The sequence below is a fragment of the Lolium perenne genome, chromosome 6, assembly GCF_019359855.2.
Source record: "Lolium perenne isolate Kyuss_39 chromosome 6, Kyuss_2.0, whole genome shotgun sequence".
NCBI classification, from domain to species: domain Eukaryota; kingdom Viridiplantae; phylum Streptophyta; class Magnoliopsida; order Poales; family Poaceae; genus Lolium; species Lolium perenne.
In genome coordinates, this window is record NC_067249.2 from 167,359,668 (window position 1) to 167,381,305 (window position 21,638).

Sequence of the window (21,638 nt, forward strand, 5' to 3'; positions counted from 1 at the left end):
CTAAACTTGTCACAAGCAAAAACCACAGCTAACAATTCTTTTTCAGTTGTAGCATAATTTCTTTGAGCAGCGTCAAGAGTTTTACTAGCATAATGAATAACATTCATTTTTTTATCTATTCGCTGTCCAAGGATAGCACCTACAGCAAAATCACTAGCATCACACATAATCTCAAAAGGTAAATTCCAATCAGGAGGTTCAACTACAGGAGCAGTTGTCAAGGCTTTCTTTAGAGTTTCAAAAGCTTCCTTACAATCATCATCAAAAACAAAAGGTACATCTTTTTGAAGAAGATTAGTAAGAGGCTTTGAAATCTTAGAGAAATCTTTAATAAACCTCCTATAAAACCCAGCATGACCAAGGACACTACGAATACCTTTAACATCCCTAGGATAGGGCATCTTCTCAATTGCTTCCACTTTAGCTCTATCAACTTCAATACCTCTCTCATAAATTTTATGTCCCAATACAATTCCTTCATTAACCATAAAGTGGCATTTCTCCCAATTAAGAACAAGGTTAGTTTCTTCACATCTCTGCAAAACTTTATCAAGGTTTCGCAAGCAACTGTCAAAAGAATTCCCATAGACAGAAAAATCATCCATGAATACCTCTACAATTTTCTCACAAAGCCATGAAAAATAGCAGACATGCATCTTTGAAAAGTAGCAGGAGCATTACATAAACCAAAAGGCATACGCCTATAAGCATAAGTTCCATAGGGACAAGTGAAAGTGGTTTTCTCTTGATCTTTAGTTTTAACAGCAATTTGTGAAAACCCAGAATAACTATCAAGAAAAGAAAAATGAGTATTTTTAGACAACCTTTCTAACATTTGATCAATAAAAGGTAAAGGGTAATGATCTTTCTTAGCAACTTTATTAACTTTCCGATAATCAATGCACATTCTATACCCTACAACTACTCTTTGAGGGATGAGCTCATCATTATCATTAGGCACAACAGTTATTCCTCCTTTCTTAGGAACACAATGCACAGGACTAACCCATCTACTATCAGCAATAGGATATATAATACCAGCTTCAAGAAGTTTTAATACCTCATTTCTTACCACATCCTTCATCTTAGGAATTAGACGACACTGATGCTCAACAACAGGCTTTGCATCATCTTCCATGTTGATAGCATGTTGGCAAATAGAGGGAGAAATACCCTTCAAGTCATCAAGAGTGTAGCCAATAGCTCCTCGGTGTTTCTTCAATATTTCCAATAACCTTTCTTCCTCAAACTCTGAAAGCTTAGAACTAATAATAACAGGATATATTTTCTTATCATCAATATGAGCATATTTAAGATCATCAGGCAATGGTTTTAAATCAAAAACAGGATCTTCCTTTGGTGGTGGTGTTGTACCTAGATCTTCAACCGGTAAATCATGCTTAAGAATAGGTTGACGAAGGAAAATTTCATCAAGCTCATTCCTTTCTTCCCTAAAGACTTCACTCTCACTATCCTCCAAATGTTGCTGCAAAGGATTATTAGGAGCAAGAGCAATAGATGCACACTGTTCAACTCTAAAATCATTATTAGGCAAATCAGCTTTATAAGGAGTTTTGGCAAATTTAGAGAAATTAAACTCATAAGATTCACCAGCAAATTTAGTCACAATTTTCTCTTTCTTGCAATCTATAACAACTCCACAAGTATTTAGAAAAGGTCTACCAAAAATAATAGGACAAGACTTACTAGCAGCAGAACCAAGTACTAAAAAGTCAGCAGGATATTTAATCTTACCACATAGAACTTCCACATCTCGAACAACACCAATAGGAGAAATAGTTTCTCTATTGGCTAGCCGAATAACCGGATGAAAGAAAAACGCCTGCGAAAAGTATAGTCGGGAGATTGGCTGGAGGCGTGGGCGTACGAGACTGGTGGTAAATCTTTTTTCCCACCCCTGTTGTTCGGGCCGTGATCCATCCACTGATTTCCACCTCAGCGCGTAGGTTTCAGTCCGTAAGAGCATCCCAGCCGTTGGGCTCCCCACGCCCAAATCCGGCGCTATGAAATTTTTGCCCCGGGGAGCCCATTTTTCCCAGCGGCGAGCCCAAGACGGATGTAATTTTTTAATAAAATAAGACGAATTTAGATAAAAATGGACGAAACTCATTCAAACATAAGCGATTTTTTAATGGTATTTAACATATATGGGCAAGTTAGTACATAAATAGGCTGAATTCGTACATATATTTGGATTCGGCGTTAGGCAAACTAAAACTTAAACTAAAAGCGGCCTTCTACATGCCGAAATTGCGGTAGAAGGCCGTGTAGTCCGCACCGTCGTCGTCGTCGCTCGAGCTGGCTGCGTCCTGGGGCGGCGCCGCCTCGTACCAGCGGCTCGAACCCTGGCCAGGGTCGCTGGCGCGTGGCGGCGTCGACCGGTACATGTCGTCGTCGCTGCTCTCCTCGAGCTTGATAGCTCGAGGGGCCTGGGCGCGGCGTTTGTTGTCGCGGACGGTGCGGCGGCGCGGCAGCCAGGTCCAGCAGCCGTTGCTGCTGCTCCGCCTCCTGGTGCTCCCAGTCCCGCCTGGACCACTCCAGTGCGGCGTCCATGGGGAGGCTGTTGTCGGCGGGCACCAGGTCCGTCAGCGACCTGGCGATCGCCTCCGCCATGGCGGCCTCCTCCGCGCGCTTCGCCTCCTCCTCGGCGAGCTCGTCGGCGGCGACTGCGGCGGCCTCCTTCTTCGACGACTTCCTCTTCTGCCCGCGCTGCGGACAGGAAGGTTGGTCGCGGATGACCAGGGCGCCGCTGCTGCACCCTCTGGTCGGCGGCGGAGACGACGGTTCCTTCTTGACGACGGCTGGTGTCAAAGGAGACGCCCACTCCTTCTTGACGAAGGCCAGCGTCGACCCGCCGGACCTGGACGCCGATCTCGAGCCAGACGAGGAGGAGGACAGCGCCATCCTCCTCGGCATCCACGAACTACCGTGCCGGCGCGACACGGTAGCCGCCACCGGCGGCGGCATCCCCAGGACGAGGTAGTTTCCGCCCTCGATGTGCTCGAGCACATTCTCGAGGGTGCGGCCAGACGCGCTCCACCACCGGCAGTGGCCGGCGGCGTTGTTCCTTGCCGGAGGAGGAGGGCCGTCATACGTGGCGAGTTCGCGCTCGTACCTGCGCCGGAAGAACTCGGTCCACGCTTCGTAGTTGTCGGGGAAGAAGCGTGGATCCATGCGCTTCGAGTGCGGCCCAAACCATCGGGAGCGGCGGGATCGGCACGCCGCCCGCGCTCAGCCTCCATCCTCCCGGCGCGCGGAAGTCCGACGACGCTGGGTAACCCGCCATGTGGAGGAGCCGCCCCTCCCATTGGTGGAGAGAGCGGCGGCCGAAACCATTGTTGGCCGCGCTGTCGTTCGCCATTGCTTAATCGCCGCTGGTTTGTTCGAGAACGGGGAAGATATGGGGAAGGTGAGCGAGGTGAATGTGGGGTAGACGCGGTAGTTCGGCGATAAATAGAGGTAGCCGCGCGTGCTACTGAGGCGACGATATTAACTCGCCGCGTGGAAGCTACGCGGCCGGCGAATACTGACCGGCGGCAGGCTTTTACAGCGCACGGAAGACGATGCGATGAGGACGACGATCGTGTCTCTCGCCGACAAGTTGGGGCCACCACATCAATATCTTCAACTTCACAAGAACCAATTTCATGCATGATCTCCGTGTAAAGCTCATAAGGAATAGCACTAATACTTGCACCAATATCGCATAAACCATAATAACAATGATCACCAGTTCTAACAGAGAGCATAGGAACACTGGTTTTCCTAGACTTATTAGGATGTGAAACAATATTAGAAGCATCTTCACAGAAAATAATATGACCATCTTCTACATTTTCAGTCACAAGATCTTTAACTATTGCAATAGCAGGTTCAACCTTTATTTGCTCTTCAGGTTCTATAGGTTTCTTTGCACTTTTATTAACCGCACTAGTTATAACATAATACTCCTTCATTTTAGCAGGGAAAGGAGTTTTTTCAATATAAGCTTCAGGAAGAATATGATCAAGAGTTTCAATTACAACACATTTATTTATAGATGAATCAGTTTTATCTTTATACGGTTCATGATACTTATCAAAATTCTTCCTAGGCAATTCAAAATGAGAGGCAAAGGCTTTATAAAAATTTGCAACGACTTGAGAATCAAGACCATAAATAGCACTCATATTACGAAATTTATCAGTATCCATAAAAGTTTCAATGCATTCATAATCATAATTTATACCTGACTCTCTATCTTTGTCGTTCTCCCATCCTTCAATATTCTCCTGAATCCGATCAAGAAGGCCCTTTTAAACTCTTCTTTGTTGCGTGTAAATGATCCAGAACAAGAAGTATCCATCAAGGTTTTATCTTGAAAAGAAAGTCTTGCATAGAAATTATCAATGATGATATTACCAGGAAGCTCATGAATGGGGCATTTGAGCATTAAAGACTTCAATCTCCCCCATGCTTAGGCAATACTCTCTCCATCATGAGGCCAGAAATTATATATGCGGTTCCGGTCTTTGTGAATTTCACTTGGAGGATAGAATTTAGAATAAAATAGAGGCACAATATCCTTCCAATCAAGAGAATCCCCATTATTCAGTAGTTTATACCAATGCGCCGCTTTACCAGACAGCGATATAGAGAATAATTTCTTCCTAACTTCATCCATAGCAATACCTGCACACTTGAATAAACCGCATAACTCATGTAAAAACAGTAAATGATCTCCAGGATGGACAGTTCCATCCCCTTCATAGCGGTTATCCACAACACGTTCAATAATTTTCATAGGTATTTTGTATGAAACCTCTTTCTCACCTGGCGCCTCATCCACTATCTTTGCAGTAGTAGTAGATTTTCCAAATAGAAATTCAAGAGAAGATATCTCCATAATGAATTATAGCAACAGGCAGAAATAAAATCAGCACGTACAGTAAAAGTTTCCCTTACCAATTCCACTTACCAATAGCGCTTCACTCCCCGGCAACGGCGCCAGAAAATAGTCTTGATGACCCACAAGTATAGGGGGTGTATCGTAGTACTTTCGATAAATAAGAGTGTCGAACCCAACGAGGAGCAGAAGGTGTTGACAAGCAGTTTCGATGAAGGATTCACTGTAAATGCTCACAGAAAAGTATTCAGGGGGTTTTGATATAGCAGATAAATAAAGTACGAGTATGTAATATGCGAGAGAAATAATTGCAGCGAGTGGCCCAATCCTTTTTAGCACAAAGGACAAGCCGGTTTGTTTACTTGTGATTATACCCCTTGCAAGCATCTGCAACTACAAGAAAGTAATTAAGATAAATCTAACCACAACATTAAACTCTGAGATCCTGCTATCCCTCCTGCATCGATATACCAATGGGAGTTCAGGTTTCTGTCACTCCGGCAACCCCGCAATTGGCAACCGAATACAAGATGTATTCCTCTAGGGCCATAAAGGTGAAGTATCATGTAGTCGACGTTCACATGACACCACTAGAAGAATAACACCATAACTTAAATATCAAACTATTGAATATTACCCAACATAATTCACTACTAACATTTAGACTTCACCCATGTCCTCAAGAACTAAATGAACTACTCACGAGACATCATATGGAACATAATCAGAGGTGATATGATGATGAATAACAATCTGAACATAAACCTTGGTTCAATGGTTTTACTCAATAGCATCAATAACAAGTAGTAATCAATACCGGGAGAGTTTCCCCTATCAAACAATCAAGATTCAACCCTAGATGTTACAGCGGTGACGAGGTGCAGCGGTGGAGACGGCGGTGATGATGATGGAGATGATGGTGATGATGGTCCCAATGATGTCCAGCTCGATGACGGTGACGATGGCGTCGATTTCCCCCTCCGGGAGGGAATTTCCCCGGCAGATTTCAGCCTGCCGGAGAGCTCTTTTCTCTCTGGTGTTTTCCGCCCCGCAGAGGCGGCTGTGACTCTTCGCGATTATTCTCTGGAGTTTAGGTTTTCGGGACGAAGAAGTACGCGAAGGAGAGGCGGCCGAAGGGGACTGTGGGCCCCCTCCCCACAAGGCGGCGCGACTAGGCCAGGGCCCGCGCCGGCCTATGGGGGGGCCATGGCGGCCCTCCTCGGCTCCTCCTTTTGGCTAGCTCCGTCTTCTGGAAAAATAAGATTTTCAGTGTAATTTCCGTCAATTGTTGATCTTCCGAAATATCGCATTCTGACGGTGCTTTTTCCAGCAGAATCCTGACTCCGGTGAGCGATTCTCCAATAATCATGAAACATGCAAAATAGATGAAATAACATAAGTATCATCTCTAAATATGAAATATATCAATGAATAACAGTAAATTATGATATAAAATAGTGATGCAAAATGGACGTATCAAGTATATTAAGCTATTAAGCTCGAATAATTATAGTGCTAAGCAAATAATTAAGATTGAGTGAAACACTCAATCTACACAGAAGGAAACATCTGATAGAGGTAGCTGTGAGTACTACCTGCAAACTAATTAAATTGAGTGTTAGAAAAATTGTTTGAGTTCTATGAATATTACTGAGTGTTAGCTATAGAATAAAATTTAAGTGATTAAGAACCTAAATAAATCCTTATAATAGAATCTTAAGCTTGAATAGCAGGTAGATGATAATTAACCTTCAAAACTAAATAAATAACAAGTATTAGTGATGAAATTGGAAGAAGTACTAGCTAAATGGAGTTTAATAATTCTAGGACTAAGTACAAACCACCTAAGCCACTAGATCATCCTATAAGAACCCTAGAACCAGTTAAACACAACTGCTCATAAGTGTTAACTGATAGAAGTGAATACATTAAGTTAACATTAAACATTTGGAAGTAAACCAAACCTAGAACTAGATTAGATGATTCCCTAGTTTCTTAGAGAATGTTAGAACACTAGAACAAGTAGTAGAACACTTTAAAACCCTGGAAATTCGACTAGGCCATGGTCGACAGTCACAAACCCTAGAATATCTAGCATAGCACGAATTTGAGAAAGAGTGAGTAGCAGAGAGGGGAGATCCGTAAGAACATACCTTAGTTGTAAAGCACCATTGGGGAGCTATAGCTCTACCAACGAAGGAGGCGAATCACCATCAGAGTCGGGAAAGGGTGCGAGTGAGGAAGAGAGAGAGAGTGGCGGGCTGATCGATCGGTCTGTTCGACCATACCAGTTCTGCTTGTTTTGTAAGAAATTTTGTGAAAGAGAGGTACCCACCTTTCAGGGGCATTTAAGTCATTTCACAAATACCTGAAAACCCTAAAACTCAATAAGAGTCCAAAACCAGAAAAATAAAATAAAAACACCTAAAAATATAAAAAAATGAGAAGTACGTAAATATTATTTTTGTTTGATTATTTTAAATACTTTTGTTTGTAGAATTGTTTGGGGTATTTAAATACATATTTAAATGATTTTCAAATTCAAATTTAAACCAACTAAGAATTGTCTCTAGAGCACTATCTCCAACATGACCAATGTGACGATTCTATGATGAAAATGGAGGGTCATATATTAACATTTTCTTGTAGTGTCTGATTAGCTTTCTCTCCTTCATGTTCGCAAACTCAATAACAATTTACTTCTTATGGCTTTGTTTCAACTTTGCTATGCTTTGCTCCAACACACGGTTCTCGGTGGCATCCATCCACTCCTTCACATCTCTTAATAAGTTGGTGTACTTATTCAACTTATTCATCTCTACAAATAAATTATTCATCAACGGAGCATTCTCTATTTTCTCTCCAATTTAGTATTGTCGGTATTTTTATACATGTCCCACAAGGTAGATAGTTCATGTTGTAGTGGTCCAGGCCGGGCACTCAGGATCAACCCAACAAACAAAGCCACAATTTATGATATCCTACAAATATAAAGTATCACTATAATTGAGCAAACCACACTACAAATACATATTATTTTGTGATCCTATATCGACCAAAATTTAGAAAACATGCTACCGCTCACATTGTGTTGTTCGCACGCGTATCAGCGTGTGTTCATCCCTTTGAAAGGAATGACTTTCTCTTGAAGACGGTTGTGAATGCGTCAATGCTGGGCATGATTGTTGGTGAGCCCATGGAATGTGTAAGGGGGGGGTGGAGGGACGAGTCTGAGTCGCTGATGTGTGGAGCCCGTTCTGCCTTTTCCCATCCTATGTAGTGCTCCTTCGATTCATATGATTTGCATGGGAATTGTGTAGGTTTAGATCCTATGGAAAAATATCCTACATAAGTTGTTTGATTCATAGGAACAGATCCTATATGAACTAATTCTATAGGAATCTTATAGTGTAAATCCTATAGGAAAAATATAAGATTATACCTCATTAAAAATTCTTTTGCTACAATCAAACGCACTTGATGTTTTCATAGGCTGTCTAGGGGTGCCGACAAGCAATATACGGGTTCACAAACTTGGGGGCGACCATTTGTCAACAGAGCATGATGCTTAGTACATTCTGAACTCGTATGATTGCATCCATTAATCAACGAGTGTTATGAATAAGTACACATCAAATCACGGTCTAAAAGAAGAGCCACAGCCCCAATCCACGACCTACTAGTCAATTTGAACTTCTTTTTTCGAAGAACAAGTCCATTTATCTCTTCAAAATCGGTTACAATCTACGAGTACGAGTAGAATATCGTTTGATTCTGCAAGACGTCGCTGTATGACTGTCGTGGAAGGAGTTTGAACGAAACGGCGCGCGTGGTAGCGGACTACTGGTTCGGCCCATAGCCCCATACATCGTGGAGACGGCAAATAAAAAAGGGGAAACCGGCGATCCTGCGCCGTCCGATCCGATCGCGACGGTCCGCAGCGGCCTCGGGGAGGCCACCACACACGGCACACCACCCGCTGCCCCAAAATAAATAATTGCTCGGTACAGCTCACGCCGGGCCGTAGCCATCGGCGAGCATTTCCTCTCCCCCACCACTTCCAGCGAACCCAACTCCAAGCTCCAGCCAGCCAGCCCGCCAATGGCCACCCACGGCGGCGGGGCCGACGACGAGGTGGCGGAGGCGTCGCCGGCGCGGGGCCCCAGCCCCGCCACCCTCCGCCACCGCCAGCACGCCGTGGGCAAGGGCGGCGGCGAGGCGGACGGCGAGCTCGCCGGCAATGGCGCCGAGGCGTCGTCCGTGGAGCAGGTGTTCGCGGACAAGGCGGTGCCGTCGTGGCGGGAGCAGCTCACGCTGCGGGCCTTCGTGGTCAGCGCGCTGCTCGCCGTCATGTTCAGCGTCATCGTCATGAAGCTCAACCTCACCACCGGGATCATCCCCTCCCTCAACGTCTCCGCGGGGCTGCTCGGCTTCTTCTTCGTCCGCCTCTGGACCTCCGCCTTCGAGCGGATGGGCCTCGTGCGCCACCCCTTCACACGGCAGGAGAACACCGTCATCCAGACCTGCGTCGTCTCCGCATACGGCATCGCCTTCAGCGGTAACTAACCATGCTCTCCTCCTCTCTCCAAGCCTTCCCCTCAACTACCACTTCTGCCAGATTATTTGCGAATTACTACTCCCACCAGATTCGCTACTCGTTGACATTAAAGCGTGCGAGGAACATTTTGAGTGTGAGGTTTGGAGCGTGTGGCCTTTGCTTGAACGCCTCAGTTTCGTGCTCGATTACCTCCCTCCGTATGAAAAGTTCGTGCAGCATTCAAACTGCGTGTGCGAGCAGGGGGTAGGTAGATGCATCCATGTCGTTCATGTTCGTATGTCGATAACTCTGCCGGGTTCCTTGCAATTAATTCGGAATTCGGGCCACGGGAGATCTGGATTCTGGAGGTGGGTGGGCAGCAGGGCGTTCTGCAGCAGTTGGTGGCCTGGGACATCATCAGAGAATCGATTGCGTCTTTTGCCCCGAAGTAAACAATACGAACCAATCACATTCAGATCCTCGAAAGTGGGATTTATGATGAGAGGAACGACAGGGAAAGGACAGCAAAAGGAACTTCCTCCATTCGAACTTGTGGTTTAGTATTAGTAGGTACTGTTAGGTGGCTTCAGACTACACTGCACGCTTTGTTTCTCTAATCTTCTGCAATAGATGTTGGCGACGATGGTCCTTGCGTGCGTGTACCTGGTTGAACCGTGGAGCATCTAGGACGAAATTAGGGACGATTTTTAGTTTGAGTAAACGAAGTATGTGTAATGGTCAACAGCAGCTTTTGAATTTTTGGCACTCGTGATAAGGATGGACGCCATCGTTTGGTTGGGCAAGCAAATTGTAGCTAGTATTCTGGACAAGCTGTAATGGAGGAGCGTGCTTGGTTTGACTTCTCGCCTTAAAATAGATGGTTCGTGGTCTTCCAGTGTTTCTATGATTGACATCATGCCGCATGCATGTGAAGCATTGAGTCCACATAAACATAAACAATTACTGTACTATTATTTGTGGGGTTATTTGCCTACCATGTTAAATTGTACTTTCTGGCTCATCAGGAATAATTTCATGTGTGTCACTGGTTTGAAAAAATCGTACCAAATGTCTTACATACGTGCATAAGTTGGTATATGGGAACTTAGAAGAGGTTATTCTCACCAAGCTTCTCTTGCAACTGCATCAGTTTCAAATAGGGATTTTAATATATTCCCTTTATAAGAAAAATAACAGTATCAAATAGGGATTTTCAGCAGAGTGAGTTCTGATCATCTATGTTTCGAAATGGTGGCAGCCTTACAGGATGAGGAAATCATTCAATGCATGAAGTGAGTTGCTTGATTAATTGTCATACTTGCGCAAAGCACATCACCCCTATTACCTTTGCTGATCTTCTTGCCTTGTGAAACTGTATTTTTCTTTTCTGTCTATTTTTCCTGTTGTTGTGCTTATTTGGTTCGATTGATCAGGTGGTTTTGGCAGTTACCTATTCGCAATGAGTGATACAATAGCTAAGCAAGCAACGGAGGCTAGGGATGCTGGGAACATCAAGGATCCTCACCTTGGATGGATGATAGGGTTCCTTTTCCTTGTCAGCTTTATCGGGTTATTTGCACTTGTGCCCATGAGAAAAGTATGCCTTCAACATGTTTGTTCATTTGTTCTTACTGATTAATTGTATACATGCAAACCTTGTTCTCATCAACTACATGGTTTTTCAGATTATGATTGTCGACTACAAATTGACCTATCCAAGTGGCACAGCAACTGCTTATCTCATCAATAGTTTTCACACGCCTGAGGGTGCCAAGCTTGCAAAGTATATCTATACAGTCCTGCTCTTGGCTGCTTATAAAAGTGGCAAACAACTTAGCTGACAACATTTACCATATTATTTCAGGAAGCAAGTGAAGACACTGGGCAGGTACTTCATGTTGAGCTTTTTCTGGGGCTTTTTCCAGTGGTTCTTCAGTGGTGGGGATGACTGCGGTTTCAAGAACTTCCCATCATTAGGCCTTGAAGCTTATAACAATAGGTCAGAAATGGCATTATCTGTGTTTTGTCGATCATTAATTATGATTTGTCCCATATCTGAAAAACTTATTATTAATATATCTACAAAATGTCAGCTTGCAACATTATGTTTGTCTTTTCTTGTCATAGTGTAAAGATATTATGCTTATCTGTGTTTGGTGTCCCAGCATTTGCTTAGCATTTCCATTGGCTAAAAGTTAGTACCAAGGCATCGGTCTCCCTTACTGAACTTACTTATCATCTTCCAGGTTCTTCTTTGATTTCTCTCCTACATATGTTGGGGTTGGTATGATTTGCCCACACATTGTGAATGTGTCCGTTCTGCTAGGTGGTATCCTCTCGTGGGGTGTAATGTGGCCTCTCATTGCCAAGAAAAAAGGGAGTTGGTACCCTGCTACTGATGGAGACGCTAGTCTTCATGGGTTACAGGCTTACAGGGTAAACATCCAATCTTATCACTGGGTCACTTTTGTTAACGCTAAATCCTACAATGTTATCCTAAAAAAAACTATCTAGACTATGGTCTTGATTGCTTGTTCCTTTACTATTGCAGGTTTTTATATCCATTGCTTTGATTCTTGGGGATGGATTATATAATTTCGTCAAGGTGCTTCTCCGCACGATTGCCGGGTTCATAGCAATGGTTCAGAAAAATTCAAGAGCCATGCTTCCTGTTTCTGGCAATGGCAGCCCCACCGCTGAAGCTATGTCATTTGATGACGAGCGCCGCACTGAACTGTTCCTGAAAGATCAAATCCCTACATCAGTTGCATATGGGGGCTATGCCGCAGTAGCTGCTATATCAATCGGTACTCTTCCACAGATCTTCCCGCAGCTCAAGTGGTACTACATTTTTGTTGCATATATCGTAGCACCTGTCCTGGCCTTTTGCAATGCCTACGGAAGTGGACTCACTGATTGGTCTCTTGCCTCCACCTATGGCAAGCTTGCTATCTTTGTGTTTGGTGCATGGGCTGGCCTTGCCAATGGCGGTGTGCTTGTAGGACTTGCTGCATGCGGTGTCATGATGAGCATCGTGTCAACAGCCTCTGACCTGATGCAAGACTTCAAAACTGGATACCTGACTTTGGCATCACCGAGGTCCATGTTTATCAGCCAGGTGATAGGCACTGCAATGGGCTGTGTCATTTCTCCCTGCGTCTTCTGGCTGTTCTACAAGGCTTTCAGTGACATTGGCATAAGCGGTACCGAATACCCAGCACCTTATGCCATTGTGTACCGAAACATGGCAATATTGGGTGTTGATGGTTTTGCATCGCTTCCAAAGAACTGCCTAACACTCTGCTACATCTTCTTCGCCGCAGCTATTGTCATCAACTTGATAAGAGACTTGACACCGCACAAGTATTCGAGGTTCATCCCGCTCCCAATGGCGATGGCTATACCATTCTTCATTGGATCATACTTCGCGATCGACATGTTCCTGGGCAGCCTTTTACTCTTTGTATGGGAGAGGGTGAATAAGGCTAAAGCGGACGCCTTTGGACCTGCCGTTGCTTCAGGGTTAATCTGCGGAGATGGAATCTGGACTCTGCCACAGTCCGTTCTTGCCCTTGCCAAGGTGAACCCTCCCATTTGCATGAAGTTCTTGACAAGATCGGACAATGTCAGAGTGGACAAATTCCTTAGGGGCTAGTCATGGTGTTTTACAGAGGACAACGGCAAACCACAGCCACGCATCATCATGTAATTACAGTTGCATTTCACGCTACACAGACCACTTGTTTTGTAGAAACGCCAGAACTGGGGCTCTGCAAAGGACAAGTATCCCTGAGAGTCTACATTCCGAAACGATTGTAACTGTTCTGCATACTGTCCTTCACAATGTAAAAAGGAAGAGAAAAAAGAAGCTGAAAAGGGAAGAAATACGACTTAGGTGTAGGAAGCAGCATCTTGCATTTTATTGCCATAAGGGTTGTGAGTTGTGTAATTGTGACATGTGATTTGCATGTTCTATTAGCAGGAAGCGAGTATTCCCATTACTCAGGTTACATTGCAACTGTTCGATCAGAAAGCTGATGTGGGTGACTGCATTTTTGCTTATGAGTAGCATAGTTTTCAAGTCTTAACTCCAAGTAATGTGATATCCCGTAGCTGGTAGCCCCCTCATTTTTGATCTTGCATCCTTCCAATAAGTAATCCCCTTTTACAGGAATTTTTTCGGCTCTTGAGAGTCACAATCAATGGTACTCCGACCCAAAAAAATAGCTGCTCAAGTTTGTCTAGATTCAGTTATATACTTTTAGTATGTAAAATGCATTGGTATCCAGAAAAAATTGATCATTTTTTTTTTGGGATAGAAGGAGTACACAATATCATGAAAGGCTATGTCCTCTTATGACCTCTTATCTACACCATACCTTCCATTGACCAAAATGTAGTAAGTTGAGGAGTTATACGTTTTTATAAGGCCAAGTGCCAAACAAAGAAAGCACATATTTACGGAAATCTGTAGACTGTAGTGTTCCTGGCACAAAGGAAACTGAAGTGGGAGGATAAAAAAACCTAGCAAAAGATGTGCACTGAGCACTCAGATTCGAAGGCAACATGCGGATACGCTGAGATCATAACCACAAACAAGACGGTGCGTACGCTAAGATCTTAATTGCAGGTCACATATGTGCTGGAGGTACTGCTGTAGCAAAAACAAGCGAACCACCTAGAGATTTAACCTACTCATGTCCGTGGACATAGGGCGCAAGTACGCAACTTAACCTAGCTGTTAAGTTGATCTCCTTGCAACTGTCTAAGGGACCATTGAGGCACGCTGCAAAAACAAGGCTTGCAGAGTGCTTATTATCTTCATAGCTCCGCAGGGGAGCCTAATGCTTACGTGTGTGGATCCAAACATATTCAACCATTCATGGTAGACTTGTAATGGTCGTCATCGATAGTTGCATAAAGGTTGCCAAGATCAACGAGATCTAGAACAGTCGACCTGTGAAAAAAACAACAGGATTACGGAAAAGAAGTCGAATGTATTTTAGGGGGAGGAGGGTGAGAAAGGGTGATACCTGGTCTGTCCAAGTGATAGATTGAGACGACTCGCGACCTGATCAAGACTTACTCCATGCTCCAGGTTTCTGTAGGAACACAATGCAGTCTTCATTGTCTAACATGATGCTGTAACCTTCTTCTAGCAAATTGTATGAAAAAGAACACACGAGCACTAATCATAGCATAACATGATACTGTAGCCTTCTTCTAGCAAAGGCATGCATACTCAGGAGCGTTTATGCACATTCATGTTAAATCAATGATCCTAAGAAATTATTAGCACATAGCAAAATATTTGTTGGCATAATCATTCACAGCTAACTTACCCAAGTACTGGGTCAAGAAAAACACTCATGACCAAATCGGATAAGTCTCTGCTGGCAGTATTTCTAGATGCAGACGATGTTGGGGCCTGAGTAAGGAAGAGCAAAACCATTAGACACCAATTTGGTGGATCTACTAAAACAATGATATACTTTCCAAAACTACCTGATTACTAGTGTGTGGAGCTTGGTTCCGGGTTGATGTATTAGCAATTACTTGGGGCTGCGACAAAGACCTCTACCAATATTGAAAAATCCAAAGAAAAAAAAAGCATCATAATAAATCATAGATATTTTTCAGTTGTATAAATTAAAATCTAGAAATAAAGGCATGTCATTACAGTACCTTAGGCCTTGCGAGATCCAAATGCACATAAATGCAGTGCAGAAAGTGATGTGTTATATCATTGTAGTTGGTAACAAGCCTGACAGGAATTCATAAACAGTAAGAATAGTATAAGGAAAATGTAGCTGGCCTATATCAAATGGGCACAAAATACTCTTCCACCCCAGAAAATCTTGCTACAACAAAATACTTCGTGATCTGATATATATAGACGCATTTGTATGAGAAAAACATTACATTAATATTTCGTCATATATACTCCCATACTTGTGCATGTATACTGAAGGTAACAAACTGTTGGAGAAATAGCAGTTTTATAGTCCACTGCAATGCCAACCACAACCTAATAGAAGAAATAAGATATGAAAGATCACATCCTAATATTCTAAAAGGAAGATTAAAGTGCTCACCGCACAGAAAAAGCAGTCACTTGACGCTTCCCTTGGAAGTCTTTCAGACCACCAATCACAATAACATAGTCACCGTCCCTTGTAAAGCAAAAAAAACAAGGAAACACTCTCAAGTTTGTTGTACTCCCTCCATCTAAAAATAGGCGTCTCACTTTTGTCTAGATGCAGATGTATCTAGATGCATTTTAGTCCGTATCTAGATAAAGTTGAGACACCTATTTTTAGACAGAGGAGTATATAAAACTGATTTGCCAGCAAATGACAATTACTAGCTCTTTAGTCCTTACTTGACTAACTTCATTTCTTCAGTGTCAAACGTCTCGTTGTCCCTGGGAAATAAATAAAGGCCGATGCATATATTAGTGATGGTCCAAACTTTGGTAGACCAACCAAAGCAACACATGAATCTCACCAGCGTTTCATTTCTATCCTGCCTGTACCATCATCAAGAACAAACGATACATCTGTGACCTGCTGCTTCTTATTCAACATGCGTCCTACAAGCCTAACCTGCAATTCAGGGCAATTAAAACAATTAGTAGATAAAAAAAGAATCTGATCTTTACTGATCTCGGTAGGAAGCCAAGTGCTAAAAACATAATCATATGCAACCACACACAAATAGCCAAAGGCCAACTGCAATTGATCCAGCTGCCCATTGCACAAAACCTCAAGGTTTAGGAATACTTTTACGTAAGTACATAACTGCACAATTTTTGCACTTGTACCGCAGCCAGCCCCAACCTAATTGAATGGCTGAGTCAGCAGTATTTGCAAGCAATTAGGGCCCATGTTTATGTTTAGTTGTTTACCGGGATGCCATAGTGGGTCCTTACACAAGCTATGTAGTTAGGAAATACTCCATCCGTTCCAAAATAATTTTCGTATCTTTTTTCTAAATATGGATGTATCTAAACATTAAAATTCGGCTAGCTACATCCGTATCTACACAATGCTGCGATATTTATTTTGGAACGGAGGTAGTATGTGGCAAAGGGAGGGAAGGCTGCATTGGCCTCCCAAGCAACTCACAGAAGAACCACATCCCAACACTCACTGTTCGCGATCTACACAACAGGCGACTGTGCAATGTGGCAGGATATAGGAACAAGAATTACAAAAATTCAGCTAATGCAATATGCAAACTAACCAAGCTAGTGTTCATTTCCCCATTGTGTGGTGGAACCAATACACCTGGCCCGTGTCATATGTTCAAAATGGTAATCCAATTGCCTACAACTATAAGAAGTGGTCCATTGCCTCTCTAGTAATAATAATTTTTGGAACGCTTTTATATTTCACTACAGTACGAAGGTCTGCTTCGATCCCATTAAATCGGCTCAACCAACTCCAATGCGAAACTTTCACCTTTCACACAGCAAGGAGCAAGCACAAAACAATTCAAATCACTTCTGAAAAGAAACGAGTTTTACAACACAGCACCGCTCGAAGAGGCAAGATCTGTACCGTTGCTACCTCTGTGCCATTGACAGCAAAACCGTCGTTGGTCTGGGACGCGTCCATGATCTGCTTCACGGTGAGCGGGAGCAGCGCCTGCGAGCCGCGAGTCTGGGCACAGAGCGAACCCACGATTGCAGCAATCAGACTTGGTGGCGAAACTAGGGGAGATTAGGCCGGATTTAGGGAAGATGACAATACCCTCGTGATGACGCTGCCACCCTCCGGGGTGCTGGTGGTCCGCGGGGGCATAAACCTGCCGCCGTCGAATTGGTTGTTCGCGTTAGCGGCGCCGCCATTCCCGTCGTGCTGGCTGACTCCGCCGTACATCGTGAGGCCCGGTGGGTAAAAGTGTAAAACCCTAGTCCTGCGCGGAAGGAGGGGATGGGCGGGAGAGGACGTAGGGGGCGGTTCTTTGTATCGTGGAGGGTCCTGGTACGAATATTTGGGTATCTCCTGTTACCAAGATTGCAACGGGTGCTAGCAACCCTATCCCGGCCCCACATTCTCCCTCTCTTTTTTTAGGGACCACATTCTCCCTCTTGATTTGAACCAATTCTGATATCCCATGCTGACCCAGAGTCTATTTTGGGGCTCCCGGACGCATTAACCTGGGAGACATGGCCGGGAAGAAAAGGTACAAAAATTACGTTGTGAATTTTGTTTGGTTGCCCGGGTGAAATTTTGGAAGGCCCATGAGAGATAGTATACGCGATTATTTGGTGGGCTGCGTAAACATGCTTAGCTCAATGTTGCTCACCCTGCTATGTTTTTGGTTGTGTAGCATCGAGGCGCTATGGTAACCTCTTCTCATAAGTGGTGAGGTTACCATAGCAATAGGAAGAACAACAAAAACACGAAGAACAATAAGAACAACAAAGATCAACAATACCATATCATACTAGCATATTATTTTAGTATTACTAGATAGTAACATAATGCAAGGGTACCTAATCATGTTCCTATGACCAACCAATGCATGACAGCTAGATCAACGATGATTATTTAGCAGTAAGCAGGACAGCGTTGATCACTAGTCATCCTTGTCAAGGCTCTTCATGCATTCAGGTTGATGCCATCAACCTCACAACATGAGTAGCCGAAGACCACCAACTTGTACTCCCTTACGCTGAGCTTCTTAAAAAATAGCAAGTAGTCAATCTTCAGGTTGTGGAGCGATGGCGAAAAAATCTGCCCAGCCACCTTTTAGGATGGCATTGTCAGTGACCTCCTTGATGTCCCTCTCCCACTGGCACCTTGTGGTGGTCTTCATGGTCATCTTCCTTGACGTCGGGCCCAGGTAAGGCCTGAAGCCAAGTGTGGGAGCGAGCACCCTAATCCTAAGAGCCATCAAAACCTTAAAGAAGTGTGTTGATGACACATCGTCATGGAAGTGGCCAACAGTGGGTGGTCGTACCTCCGGCTGCGCGTTCGGTTAATATGGTTACTTCGGTTCGGTTAATACGGTTTTTCGGTAAATACGATTTCAATACTTCGGTAAATACGGTTACGTATAAAAATACGATTCGGTTTCGGTAATAACCATGTAAATTCGGTTCGGTTTCGGTAATAACCAAATTAACCAAAGTTGACGCGAATTTTTGAATAGCACCTATTTTTAGGACATATATTTTGTTTCTATATATTTTTAAGACCAAACTAATTGTGTTATGGGAGAAAAAAAATGATAAATAGCAAAAATGCGGTCAAACTAAAAAAATTGCAGCATTGTTGTCCATTAGGGACTTGAACTCACGACCTGTTCTCATGTAAATGTATACTACCAAGTCCATACCAACATGCTGGAGCGCATTCCTTGTACAATACACACTTCCAGACTTATATAAAAGGTTAACGTGCATGTAGGATGGGCCTGCAAAAGAAACTGTCTGTTCGTCTACGCTATTCGGTTTTCTTTCGGTTAACTGCGGTTTTTCAGTTTTTTACTGAATTAACCGAATTTTATATGGTTAGCACTTTTACTAACTGAAACCTAACCACAAAACCATAAAAACTGAAATTTGGTTACGGTTAGGTTTTTTTCGGTTCGGTTTTCAGTTTCAGTTCGGTTTTGTGCAGCCGGCGTACCCTTTGTATCTTGGTGGAGCCCTCTTCACTGGGAACCTCCATGGGCACTCCCAGGCTCAACATCTACAGAAAAAAGTGAGGCGCCAATATGTGGCCAGATTATAATCATTTGCTCATCATAATAGTTAAAAATGAACAAGCACATTGTGTGCCTCATATAGCCAGCGAGATGAATGTGTATCTACCAAATATGTTGTACAATCATTGTTGTTGGATAGAACACATGGCAGATACATATCATCTGGTCGACATTGTAATCATCGGCATCATAAACCACACAAACCAATTGTAACATACTTGAAGCCTCATATAAATCACCTAGCGGCATGAATGATCATTTCCGACCAAATGCTATGCACAATCATGAGTAATTATACAATGCTCAAGTCAGAAAAGATCATTCAGCCACCAATATGTGGCCGCCATATTGTAACCATTGGCTCATCATAACAATTAAAAAAATAGTTAGGGCCTCATACGATCATTTGACACATAAATCTCATAGACGGGATCAGTGAACCTATTAATGTACATGGTTCACTAACTCCATCCCTAAAGGCCCCATATATAAACAGAGCATTCTCATGGATGGTGTAAGCGAATCAAGAGAAATGCACACACTTTTCTATGCACATAACTCTAATTTTGATTACACCATCCTTTGAATACCTAATTAATCATTGTCCTTAGAATAATACATTTTTGGGCCTCATATAGTATGAAGGTGCGTGGAGCCCACTAATCAAGGATAAATGCACAACACATGTTTGTACACATACGTTGATTCAGTGGTTTCACACGCCAACAACTGTTGACTAATCATTGGCCTGATATATGGATTAACACAATAAATAAAATGTATGCGTCATAAGTGTAGCCTATATATCAATTACCATAACAACAAGCGGTCTACGAGATAATTGAACATTTAGCAAATTCCATGCACAACCAATTTGGTAAGCTGGTTGAGAGCATATGTTAAATGTTCATTACCCCCATTGGTCTACGCATTGTCATAGATCTAATCATAAGCATCAAAGACAATCGAACTATAAGGTCATGGTGAATCAAAGCTGTTCATTACCAAGATTGCAACGGGTGCTAGCAACCCTATCCCGGCCCCACATTCTCCCTCTCTTTTTTTAGGGACCACATTCTCCCTTAGATATATGGTCATAAATCCGATGGAACCCTAACCCTAGCAGATCAACTATGCATGTCATCTGCCGCGCGTCTACACACCATATATGGTCATATATACGGTAAACAAGAGGCGGTGAAAGGATTTTGGAAGACTTACCGTCATTGCCGAGCCGAAGGTCAAAGTCAAGGCGGTGAAGGTGTTCTTGCTTGGAGATAACGATAGGCGGTCGAAGTCAAAGCAGCGGTGTCGGGGGGAAGACCCCGGGTAGGGCAATGGACGCGGAGTAGCCGGCTGGCCACTAGCCGGCTCGCGGCAAAGGCCGGCTGAGGAGCAGCCGGCTGGCGCCGTGGCCGGCTGGTCCGGAAGCCGGCTGGCTCTAGGTCCTAGTCGACCTGGCTACGGCCGCCAATGCTGTAGCTGGGCCGGCTTCTACAAGCCATATCCGACTGGGGTTTGTACCTCAGACCGACTCAAGGCTGGCGAGTCTTGCACTGGAAGGAACCGGGTTGGTGGACCGGGTTCCCAAAGTCCACGCTGACTTCATCTTCCGTAAAGAGCGGGGCACTGTGGAGCAATAGTGCCACGCGCCGGACAGGCCATCAGGGCTTACGACGATCCGTACTGGCTACAGTGGCTGACGGCGACAGGGACACCTCCTCTCCATACCGCTGACCGTGGCAGCCGGATGGGACAGGCCATGAGGCTTCAACGACTCCTGACGTCACCGCCTCGGGAAGGAGCGGAAGCCGGAGCCGGCCAAGCCGGCCAGTAAACTATAGGGTCTTATATGTAAAGTGTCGGTGCCTATATAAGCCGCACTACCCCCTCTCGTGCAGGGGATCGATCATTCTTACTTCATTCCACCCTTAGCGCTGCCCTGTGAGAGAGACCATCGTCTCCCTTAGCCTCCCAGGAGCAGCCGGACACAGCTCTAGGAGCACCACTGTATTGTGTGATCATCATATACACTCATAGCAGGAGTAGAGGTTTTACCTCCATCGGAGGGCCTCGAACCTGGGTACGTCGCCGTGTCGCTCGTCCCCATACCCGCATCCGGATACCGCCGTGAGATCCCTCAGGAACCCCTTCGATTAGCCACCCTATGGCATATGCCGTGACGATACCACGACATTTGGCGCCCACCGTGGGGCCTTCAGCATCCTCGGCCGGTGTCTTCATCCGGACGGGCCTCACCATCACCACCGGCGAGCGAGTCGCTTCAGGCTTGATCTGGAGATTCGGCTCCCTCGGCGCGTCGCGCGACAACGCTGGCTGCTTCGCCGACCGGCCCTTCCCAGCCGGCGGCAGCGTCATCTCCTTCGGCGGCCACGACGTCTACGTCGCCACCGTCGCACCGCCGCGCTACCCGCGGCAGGTGCTGCGCTGCGCAAGCCCTCCTCCGCGAGCCGG

The 21,638-nt window shown here is 44.5% G+C and overlaps 2 protein-coding genes across 2 annotated transcripts; one reads left to right on the plus strand and one right to left on the minus strand.

Moving 5' to 3' along the window:
- Positions 1 to 8,942: 8,942 nt before the first annotated feature.
- On the plus strand, positions 8,943 to 13,461 carry LOC127307006 (probable metal-nicotianamine transporter YSL14). Its single transcript, XM_051337702.1, has 6 exons — positions 8,943 to 9,464; positions 10,877 to 11,040; positions 11,129 to 11,226; positions 11,308 to 11,442; positions 11,690 to 11,879; positions 11,995 to 13,461. The coding sequence occupies exons 1-6, from the start codon at positions 9,008 to 9,010 to the stop codon at positions 13,096 to 13,098; spliced, it is 2,148 nt and encodes a 715-aa protein (XP_051193662.1). The 5' UTR covers positions 8,943 to 9,007; the 3' UTR covers positions 13,099 to 13,461.
- Positions 13,462 to 14,063: 602 nt separating this feature from the next.
- On the minus strand, positions 14,064 to 17,326 carry LOC127310248 (replication protein A 32 kDa subunit B). The gene is made up of 10 exons (XM_051340932.1): positions 17,198 to 17,326; positions 17,006 to 17,107; positions 15,951 to 16,048; positions 15,826 to 15,867; positions 15,539 to 15,616; positions 15,129 to 15,207; positions 14,949 to 15,020; positions 14,786 to 14,871; positions 14,477 to 14,545; positions 14,064 to 14,400 (listed from the first exon to the last, which is right to left on the minus strand). The coding sequence occupies exons 1-10, from the start codon at positions 17,324 to 17,326 to the stop codon at positions 14,316 to 14,318; spliced, it is 840 nt and encodes a 279-aa protein (XP_051196892.1). The 3' UTR covers positions 14,064 to 14,315.
- Positions 17,327 to 21,638: the final 4,312 nt, after the last annotated feature.

What these genes read in the sequence shown, in the direction of transcription:
- LOC127307006 (XM_051337702.1), top strand. Translation starts at nt 9,008, where the DNA reads ATGGCCACCCACGGCGGCGGGGCCGACGACGAGGTGGCGGAGGCGTCG. An exon ending in GAGGGTGCCAAGCTTGCAAA is followed by an intron (nt 11,227 to 11,307) that starts GTATATCTATAC and finishes ATATTATTTCAG; the next exon opens with GAAGCAAGTGAAGACACTGG. An exon ending in CTTGAAGCTTATAACAATAG is followed by an intron (nt 11,443 to 11,689) that starts GTCAGAAATGGC and finishes ATCATCTTCCAG; the next exon opens with GTTCTTCTTTGATTTCTCTC.
- LOC127310248 (XM_051340932.1), bottom strand. Translation starts at nt 17,326, where the DNA reads ATGTACGGCGGAGTCAGCCAGCACGACGGGAATGGCGGCGCCGCTAAC. An exon ending in GTGACTGCTTTTTCTGTGCG is followed by an intron (nt 15,208 to 15,538) that starts GTGAGCACTTTA and finishes AATTCCTGTCAG; the next exon opens with GCTTGTTACCAACTACAATG. An exon ending in TGGATCTCGCAAGGCCTAAG is followed by an intron (nt 15,021 to 15,128) that starts GTACTGTAATGA and finishes CAATATTGGTAG; the next exon opens with AGGTCTTTGTCGCAGCCCCA.